The following is a 9,329-nucleotide window of genomic DNA, read 5'->3' as shown; positions in this document are numbered from 1 at the left end:
TGGGGCTGCTAATAACACTTTAATAACTTGTAATACATTTTATTTAGATACCATGTGAACTCATTTCATTGAGGCCTTGCGCCCATTCCTTCTTGGAATAAGATAGTACATGAACAGGTAATTTTTTTGTGTTTGTTTTGAACAGAAAGTTCAAATTTACATTGGAAACATACTTCAGGGTTAAGATTTGCATTAAAACGTAAGAGGATATAAGCACAAATATGAAATACATGCACCCAGCTTGTTTGTTACAACATGACCAAAAAAAAAAAAAAACAGCTGATTTTGGCCTATCATTTAGTTTAACTGCAAAAAAAGAGAGAGAGAGAAAAGTTGAAACAAAAATTGAACTCAAGGAGGAATGCAATGGATGGATGGAGAAATCTAATGAGAACAGCCAAACATGGTAAACTTGGCTTGTTCAGTGAGTGCAGCCTTTGTTGGACACTATTTGTTGGAGTCTGTGGTATGCATGCACTCCACCCCCATCATGGGCCAATGAGCTACTCCACGCAGCAGCGCATGCTCTTTGCAGTGGAAGATTTCTATAAAAAGATCATGAGCCTAGCAACAGGAGTGCCCTGCTGGGGCATTACAAATTCAGACGCTATAAGTGAAGTGATCATGGCCTTATTTTAACTGACTGGTTCAATGGATGGTGCTTCCTGAATGCTGAAATCTAAATATTGTGCTTCCAAAGACTGACAGTGGGAATTTGTGACCCACTCTTATAAGCACCACTCCAGTTTGGTCGTCAAGTGTATTCATTATATTAAATTTTCCGTGCAAATTCACACATGCATTTTGGTAAGGAAATAGTTTGTAGAAGAGGTGTTTAAAACATCTGTTTTTAAAGGCAATGCATACTATGCTGGGGACACCTCTCCTTGGTCTTATGCAAGATGCAGATTATTTATTCAGTCTTGAGATTTAACAGCATTGAAGAATTAAAATGGTGGAAAAACGAAAGGCTATTTTCAGCTGCTCCTTTATTCACAAGGGGTCGCTCTGGATATGTGATTTGGCAATTTTATGTTGTATGCCCTTCCTGACACAACCTACGAGGGATTTGTCTCCTGGGGCCAAAGTGGGGATGTTTCACTCATCAGGCAAATGTGCGAACCACTAAACTGGAGCCAGTAAAAGAGTGGAAAAAGTACACACACACCCCCGCCCGATTTAAGTACATGGAAAAGTGTGATACATGAAGTACATTTTATAGACAAGATGACCCAGAAAATGGAAGATGTATTTAAGAGATTGATTTTGAATGGTAGGAAATTATAAATACATCATTAGAATCAGCCTTCTATGGAAAATAGGCTTTTTTAGTGTAATTAGAATAAATGTAAACAGATGTAGACACATATTAGCATATGAGAAACTAGCATGTATGTATGCGTGAGTAAATATATGGATGCAGTGTTCAACCTAATTTTTTTCATTTATCTTGAAGCACACTTTCTCAGAATTTTCCTAAGTAAAAGAGCACACAGCACTGTTGTAGAAAGGTGTGCCTGTTGTTGGTTCTTGCAAAGACTGACCCAACAATGGCTAGGTGTGTATTTACAAAGAGGCTGCTATCTACACTGCAAATATCCTTTAGGTTGACATGGGAACAGGATCTTATATTTGCTTTTCACTTAGAAAGATGTGGTTGCACACAAGTTAGAGAGGTAATTGTGGAAACGAATACTTAAACGCATGTTAACATGGTCTCTGAAGGGAAAGGGAAACAAGATTCAAAATAAACACCACGAAATACATTTATAATGTGTGACTAAAACGGGAGCCTAAGGAGCATGGCTGTGTTTTAATCTAATCTAAGGCGATGCATCATGATCACCACAGTCACAATCTGAGCTGTTTTTCTGTTCAAAATTCAGGCCCTGCTCTCAGGATGTGACAACATCCCTTTTGAAACAACCTCATGCAGAGAAAAGCTAAATAAGCAAAAAAAAAAAATATATATATATATATATAAACCAGGTTATGATTGTGGTTTTGTGTATCTGCTGGTATGTGCTCCTCACTTGCACTCATCTGAAATCTCAATATTATAAAGTATCTTATCTAATAGGAACAAATACCAACCACCAAGAGGACTGTTTACTGAAAAACACCACTGAGGTGTTCTGGAGGTTTAGCTAAACCAGTTTGTGCTGCATGTTGAAACCTGAGCTGAGGAGAAACATGCATGGTCTATTATTATTTGGTGCTGCCATCTGGTGGACAGATTATTAAATAGTTCTAGCAAACAGCAGCAAGGCAAATGTAAAAAAGACAATAATAACAATAATTACACACACACACCATCAGATTAACTTATGTCTTTGTTCTCACAAACAGGGAGCCCCCCCCCCCCCACATTTTTGCCTACTGTAAGAAGTGCTGCACTGGTCTGATGCCTACATCTGCTGCAGTTTTAAGTTCCTCCACCATCTATCAATCACAGGCAATAATTCTAGAAATAAACTGTAAATTTTGCTTCGTTTTTTTTTTTTTCAGTCAGTATGGCTAATTTCAAAATTGAATAAATCACGAATTACATCTGTACTAAGACAGACCCAAAGACAGAGACTAATTTCATTTTGCTTAATGTTTACAGATTTGCCAATGATTATCACTGACCCACTGACTTCTTATTACCGTATTATCTGGTCAAGATTCCCAGGAATCTGCGGTCGTGACCTCGACGTCTGCTGTCCTTGTAAAATTGTGTTTTCTACGGCCCATGGGTAGAAGGAAAAATGTTGCCTTCATTGCTATCGGAAATTTGGGAACACCCAAACGACCTTTAAATGTGCTTGAAAATGTAAGCGTACTCTTTAACCTATGCGCTGTGTCAAAGAGTAATGATAAGATAAACCTGTTCAGGGCTTTATGTAGACTATAGTCTACAGAACAGCCTGTTAACACACCTATGGCGTGTCTTCTTGTCTAGTTTTTGCCAAGTAATAAAAGAATTAAAAAGCGTTGCAAGGCCAATATGAGTATCCCTCTGCCTGTTTCTCCAACAAAACGAACAATGGTATAATAAAATATCAGTGTTTAAGGCTCACTCCAAACTGGTCCAGTTCTAGCACCGAGGAACTCCTGTCGTTTGCATTGCTTCTGGTAAAGTGAGACTGCAAATAATCTTAGATTAATTTCTGAACAACATACATAATATTTTGAATTTTGAGCTCCATCACAGATATCAGGATATTTTTATTTCACTGTGAGTAAATTATGGTATAAACACTTCATTGCCAAAAGTATTCACTCACCCACCCAAATCATCTAATTCAGGTGTTCCAGTCACTTCCATGGACAAGCAGAATGGGTCGCTCTCAGGAACTCTGTGAATTCCAGCGTGGTACCATGATAGGATGCCACCTGTGCAACAAGTCCAGTTGTGAAATTTCCTCCCTACTAAATATTCCACAGTCAATTGTTAGTGGTATTATAATAAAGTGGAAGCAATTGCGAATGACAGCAACAAAGTGGTAGGCCACATAAAATGACAGAGCGCATAGTGCGCAGAGATCGCCAGCTTTCTGCAGAGTCAATCACTACAGACCTCTGAACTTCATGTGGCTTTCAGATGAGCTCAAAAACAGTGCATAGAGAGCTTCATGGAATGGGTTTCCATGGCCGAGCAGCTGCATTCGAGCCTTACATCACCAAGCACAATGCAAAGCATTGGATCCAGTGGGGTAAAGCACTCCACTGCTGGTCTCTGGAGCATTGGAGATGTGTTCTCTGGAGTGACAAATCACACTGCTCCATCTGGCAATCAAATGGATGAGTCTGGATTTGGCAGTTGCTGGGAGAACGGTACTTGTCTGACAGCAGTGTGCCAAGTGTAAAGTTTGGTGGAGGGGGAATTACGGTGTGGGGTTGTTTTTCAGGAGCTGGGCTCGGCCCCTTAGTTCCAGTAAAAGTAACGTAATATTTGAGCATAAAAGACATTTTGGACAGTTTTGCACTTCCAGCTTTGTGAGAACAGTTTGGAGATGGCTCCTTCCTGTTCCAATATGACAGATGAGCGAGTTTGGTGTGGAAGAACTTGACTGGCCTGCACAGAGTCCTGACCTCAACTGATAGAACACCTTTGGGAAGAATGCTCAAAAATCCCCATAAACATTCTCCTAAACATTGTGGAAAGCCTTCTCAGAAGAGTTGAAGCTTTTATAGCTCTAATCGGTGGGCCAATATCATATTAAAGTCTATGGATAGAGAATAGGATGTCAATCAAGACAGGTGAGCAAATACTTTAGACAATATACTGTATATCTGCTTGGACATGAATGTTTACCACAACCTCTCTAACCATTTAGCTGCAGGTGTTCTAGTAACAATGAAACCGTAAATTGCTTTCACACTGTATGTACAACAAAGTGACAGCAGCAGATCTGGACTAAGCAGAATAAATTATTCCTAGAATAAATTATTTAAAAGCCATTCATTAAGATGACTAAAAATGACAGTTTTCTCAAAAAGCCGTGTCAGTAGGGTGTGTATCCGCTGATCGTATGAAGGTGGGAAAGCAACACTGAAACCAAAGATCATACCATCCAATCTCCCAGATGGGCCACAGCAACATAAAACCACACCAGGTGTTGTTTTTGTCAGCTAAGGAAAGTCTCATCTAGACATGCACACACTTATGAATAGCCTCTAATAAATCCAAAGTTGTCTTGAATAGGAATACATTAAATTACACCTACACATACCTCTGATATGCCTCATGTGTACCTTACGAGCTGCCAGTAACATTTTCCCAATGGCAGCAAGTTTTAGGAATTACACGATCAGCTTGAACGCAGCACAAGCCCACATAATGCTCTTCTTCAGCACCAGGAACAGTGGGTCAGCCAGCAGAGCGCTTCCGGAGGCGTATAATCCCCATCTCTAAGCGAAGTCCTAATACAGTCAGGAAGGAATTGCTGCAACTCACCTCAAGGGATCACATGCAAATTGCGACCGAGAAGTCCACCTTTAAGGGAAAGCTCGGACATGTAGAGAAATGTCTGTTTTACGTCTCTCACTGGCTTGATTGTGTAAATAGCCAAATCTGACTGACAAGCGGATTCTCTATAATGTGACAGCTGCTGTCGCCTTTCATCTAGTTGGGAGAAACTACGGGCGCATCCTGCTCGCGTTTTATTATTTCAGGACAATGGTGGCATACAGCCTGGCTTTAACTTTTATTGCTGTGGCTGTTTGGGGGGTCAGCGGCGAACCACTGCTTACTCCTTCTTCTGCGACGCACTTAAATTCAACATCATCCGTCATCAGCCAAGATTTACTGACAAACAATGCCACAGATGCTGCCGTGGGATCCCGGATTTCATCTTTAATGACGTATCTTCCGACCCTGAAAAACATTGTTATTTTCATCTGCGCGTTAACAGCTGTTCTCATCACGTGCCTGGTGGTCAAAGTGATCAGGTAGGCAGGTTAACGTAAAAATAAAATAATTTTACGGTTGTGAAACTGTGAGACCTGTAAGAGTGAACAGTGTCTCGGTGCTGCAGTCGATATAAAAACAGGGTGCATATCACCGTTTAAAATCTCAGCTGTGTCCTGGTAAATTAATCGATGAGGAGCATGTGGTTGTTTTTGGCCCCATGTGATGGTGCAAGCACAGGGGAAAGGTCTGGGCCTGTTAATTATGAGCCTACGGGGGTTTCTAGGCACTTCGTTAAGCACAAGTTTAACTTTATGCTGCCTTGCGTAGCCGTTTTGTGTGTCTGCAACCTTTGAAACTAATATAATGTGAAGTAAGTTACACTTTTACGCCTATAAACATTGGCTTTGTATTTGCTTTGATTTTACATACAATTTATTTTAGGGGTCACCAAAGTCACGTTTAATTCTGCTACTTACTGTTTTCACTTGCAGTTAGTCTGCTGATCATATTTCTGTTTAATCATTGAGTTATTTAGTCATGTCAGTAAAAACAGTGTAACATTTGATAACCTTGAACTGCTTGTTTGGAATGTTGGTGTATAAATAACTGATTATCAAAAAATTTCTACCGTTCAGTTAATCATTTCAGCACTGTTTGGGCCATTAGTACTATAAAACTAGCCAGTCTGAGCAATTTAACACGCTCCATATGGCATAACTAAAAGAAAGATTACAACTTCAGGTTGTGGGTTCCAAGAAGGGGAGGCTTTAATTCTGGTACTTGTCTCATGTTTGTTTTTTGTTTTTGTTTTTTTCGGTTTTTCGTTTCTCGCAGATCTGGCAGAAGAATCAGGAAGACGCGGAAATATGATATCATCACTACACCTGCGGAGCGGGTCGAGATGGCTCCTCTCAATGAGGAAAACGACGATGAGGATGACTCAACCCTCTTTGATGTCAAATACAGGTTGGCTGTTTAGTTTTTGTTTTGTTTTTTTAATTACTTAGGCAATGAGAAGTTCATGCATTCATTATATTCCGAGAAGAACCAGAGAGCACGTTTCTCTTCTTCTATCTTTACTGGCCATATAAGCAAATAAGAAGGGAAAAAAAGTAAGCCAGAGAAGATAGGGTGGTATATGGATGTGGATGAGATCCTGACCATGAATAGTGAAGTGTGATAAGAGTTGTTATAAAGGCTATGGCCTTTTGATCGGTCTATGATTTACAGATCATAGTATTTCCTTGTAAAGGTTTAGCTCTAACAAAGCAAAGTTGAGATTAATATAGATTTAAAACACAGCATTACATTTTTCTCAGTCACCTTAATCTCTACTGTTACAGTCATAAAATGTTTAACCCTTGATCTGACTATGTAAAGCAAATTGTACTTCAGTTTTGACTGTGAAATTTTGCATAACGGCAAATTTGCCAGCCTTTGTGAAGCAGCTGCAGCTCTTCCTGCTTTTAATGACTCGCTTTTAAAAGCACAAAGCCTGGCGTAGCAGGACGAGACTGAAAAATATGGGTTTAAAAAGTGTATTTCATCTTCCTCAAGTAACAGGGTATTTTTAAGAAAGCCTGCTTTAATTCTGACCCAGTGTTGACTTTAGGTTTCACCCTTCCATGCTTTCAATTGTTCTTTTACACACAGTCACTTCCTCAAAGGAAGGTGGGACGCCCTGTTTAGCTGACATTCCTGACTTCCAAGTCAGATGGGACTCTGTGGGCAAACATTCTCCCTCCTTACCCTGTGTTTAAATAACTCTGAATTTCTACTTTGCAGGTGAATACCAGCATGGGTGTCAAGGTTTTTGAGTGGATGACTCCCAGTTGGCCCAGGACAAGTGATTTCCTGCATTATCTTTAATTTTTTTTTTTTTTGTGTGTGTGTTTCCAAGTCTTACCATATCAGCAACTTATGCTGTCTGTGCATGGCTTGTATCTGTGGTTAAATAGTGTTTTGACATCACTGTTTGCGACTATGCTTACGCTTCTATCATGTGAGCCAAATAGTCTGCCCGGTTATTTAATATTAGAGAGAAGGAGCCTTCATGTTGTGACTCCTGCACATGAGTCTTTCAGGAATCACTGGTCTGGAGTTCAGTCATCGCCGTAACACTTTAGTACATGGAAGTAATATTTTCTTTTTTCATGGTCATTATTTTTCATTTGAGCTGCAGTATCAGGACGAATGTCTGCTTTGAAGCCATGTCAGTAATGCAGGGTTAATCACACTTTAAATAAATAAATACGCAGTGGTCACTATAGGCCACCACTTGATGCAGAAAATGTTCATTTACCAAGAGTACTTTTTTCAACTGTAAAATTTAATCAATATTTTTTTTAACCAAACCAAATATTATATCTACTACCCACTTTATTGTGCATATATACTGTTAAAGGCTTTCTGACAGGAGTGAGTATATATGTGTATATATATATTTTTTTTTACCATGTGTTGTTTCAGACATTCCTATTTTGCTGCTATCACAGCTGACATTTATCAAATTTGACTAAAAGCTCAAAGGCTATTTGTAAGATATTTATGGAATATGTACCAGTTTGCTATGAATGTGAACCTGTTGTTGTTATTCGAGTGTGCTGAAACATGCGACGATTTCATCTTACCAAGGAGGCGCTGAGCAGTATCGACACCACGTGTAAAGACTGCAGTCGTGCTGCTACAGTGATCAACAGGCGCCCAGTATCTTATTTTCAAGGCCAAGTTAAAGTTTGACTTTTCAGAGTCCAAAGTCCACTTACTCAGTTAAAAATATCCTAAAATGTGATATTGCCTAGATAATCTAACAAATGAAAGTCACCCCCCCCTGTAATATCCACTAATGCCTAGCTGGCTTCTTCTTATAAAAGGCAATTTTCCCAGGCTATGAATGTAATAAAGGCCATTTTTAACATTTGGGGGTCCTAAACAGGATTGGTGCTTTTGATAAATACTAAGCCACTATTTTAAAAAAAAAAAAAAAAAAAAAAACACCTCATATTTAAACTCATATTAAAAACAATTTACCTAAAAATTTATTCAAAATAAACAAAATGAAGAGCAGAGGAGATAACAAACCTCCCATGTCTGCCCAATAACTGCAATTACAGTGTTTGAAGAGCAAAGCAGAACAGACACAGATTAGGTTTCTGCAGCACATGAAAGTGTGGGTGACCTGTTTGTATCCCAGCAGTTATTTGATCATGCACCGTGGCCTGTAGGTGCAGCTGTCTCCGAATGACCTCCATCCCTGGTTTAATAAGAAAATAAAAGAATAGCAGCTGCCATGACCAAACTTGCACAACCAATTTAGCGTTTTCCTTTCCAGGAGAACGAGCGCTGCAACCCCCCACTTGAAATAAAGTGTTTGGCAATTTCAGAAAACTGGATGTGTTTATTGTCACTGCTCAGTACACAGGAGTCTTCGTCTAATTCACTGAGTCATATGTGAATCAAGAAGCTTGTAAACATACTGTATTTTTTTTATGATGTTCTGTAGTATACGTCAAACTGACTGCTGTTATTTAGTGTTTTCCATCAAACTGTATGCTCACTGTTCTCTTCTGTCCTGTCTTTCACTCTTTGTGCAGATCCATTTTTTTTAGTGTGCCTGCCTTAAGTTCTCAGACAAAGTTGCCCCCCCCCCCCCCCCCCCAATGTCTTTTTTTTTGTTTGTTTTTTGTCCTGAGCTGTGTGAAATCATGGAAAAACCGTTCACCTAAACCGTGGGCTTTTATTACAAGCGAATCATCTGCTACAGATTGTTCCTCTCTTAAAAGGAATCAAAGCTGTAGTGGTTAAGCTAATTTCCATGATTTCACAGAGCCCCCCCCCCCCCAAAAAAAAGAAAAAGTTACAAGTGGAACAGTTTTAAAAGTTTATAGTAAACAAGTCCCCGCTTGGTTTCTGACACAGATGTTTGTGCAGC

General features: G+C 39.5%; 1 protein-coding gene across 1 annotated transcript; it reads left to right on the top strand.

Moving 5' to 3' along the window:
* Positions 1–4,848: 4,848 nt before the first annotated feature.
* Positions 4,849–8,403, top strand: fam174b (family with sequence similarity 174 member B). The gene is made up of 3 exons (XM_030730958.1): positions 4,849–5,436; positions 6,233–6,364; positions 7,184–8,403. The coding sequence occupies exons 1-3, from the start codon at positions 5,165–5,167 to the stop codon at positions 7,185–7,187; spliced, it is 408 nt and encodes a 135-aa protein (XP_030586818.1). The 5' UTR covers positions 4,849–5,164; the 3' UTR covers positions 7,188–8,403.
* Positions 8,404–9,329: the final 926 nt, after the last annotated feature.

The sequence above is a fragment of the Archocentrus centrarchus genome, chromosome 6, assembly GCF_007364275.1.
Source record: "Archocentrus centrarchus isolate MPI-CPG fArcCen1 chromosome 6, fArcCen1, whole genome shotgun sequence".
In the NCBI taxonomy this organism is placed as follows: Eukaryota; Metazoa; Chordata; class Actinopteri; order Cichliformes; family Cichlidae; genus Archocentrus; species Archocentrus centrarchus.
Note: the sequence above shows the minus strand (reverse complement) of the source record. Positions and strands in the feature narration are given on the sequence as shown.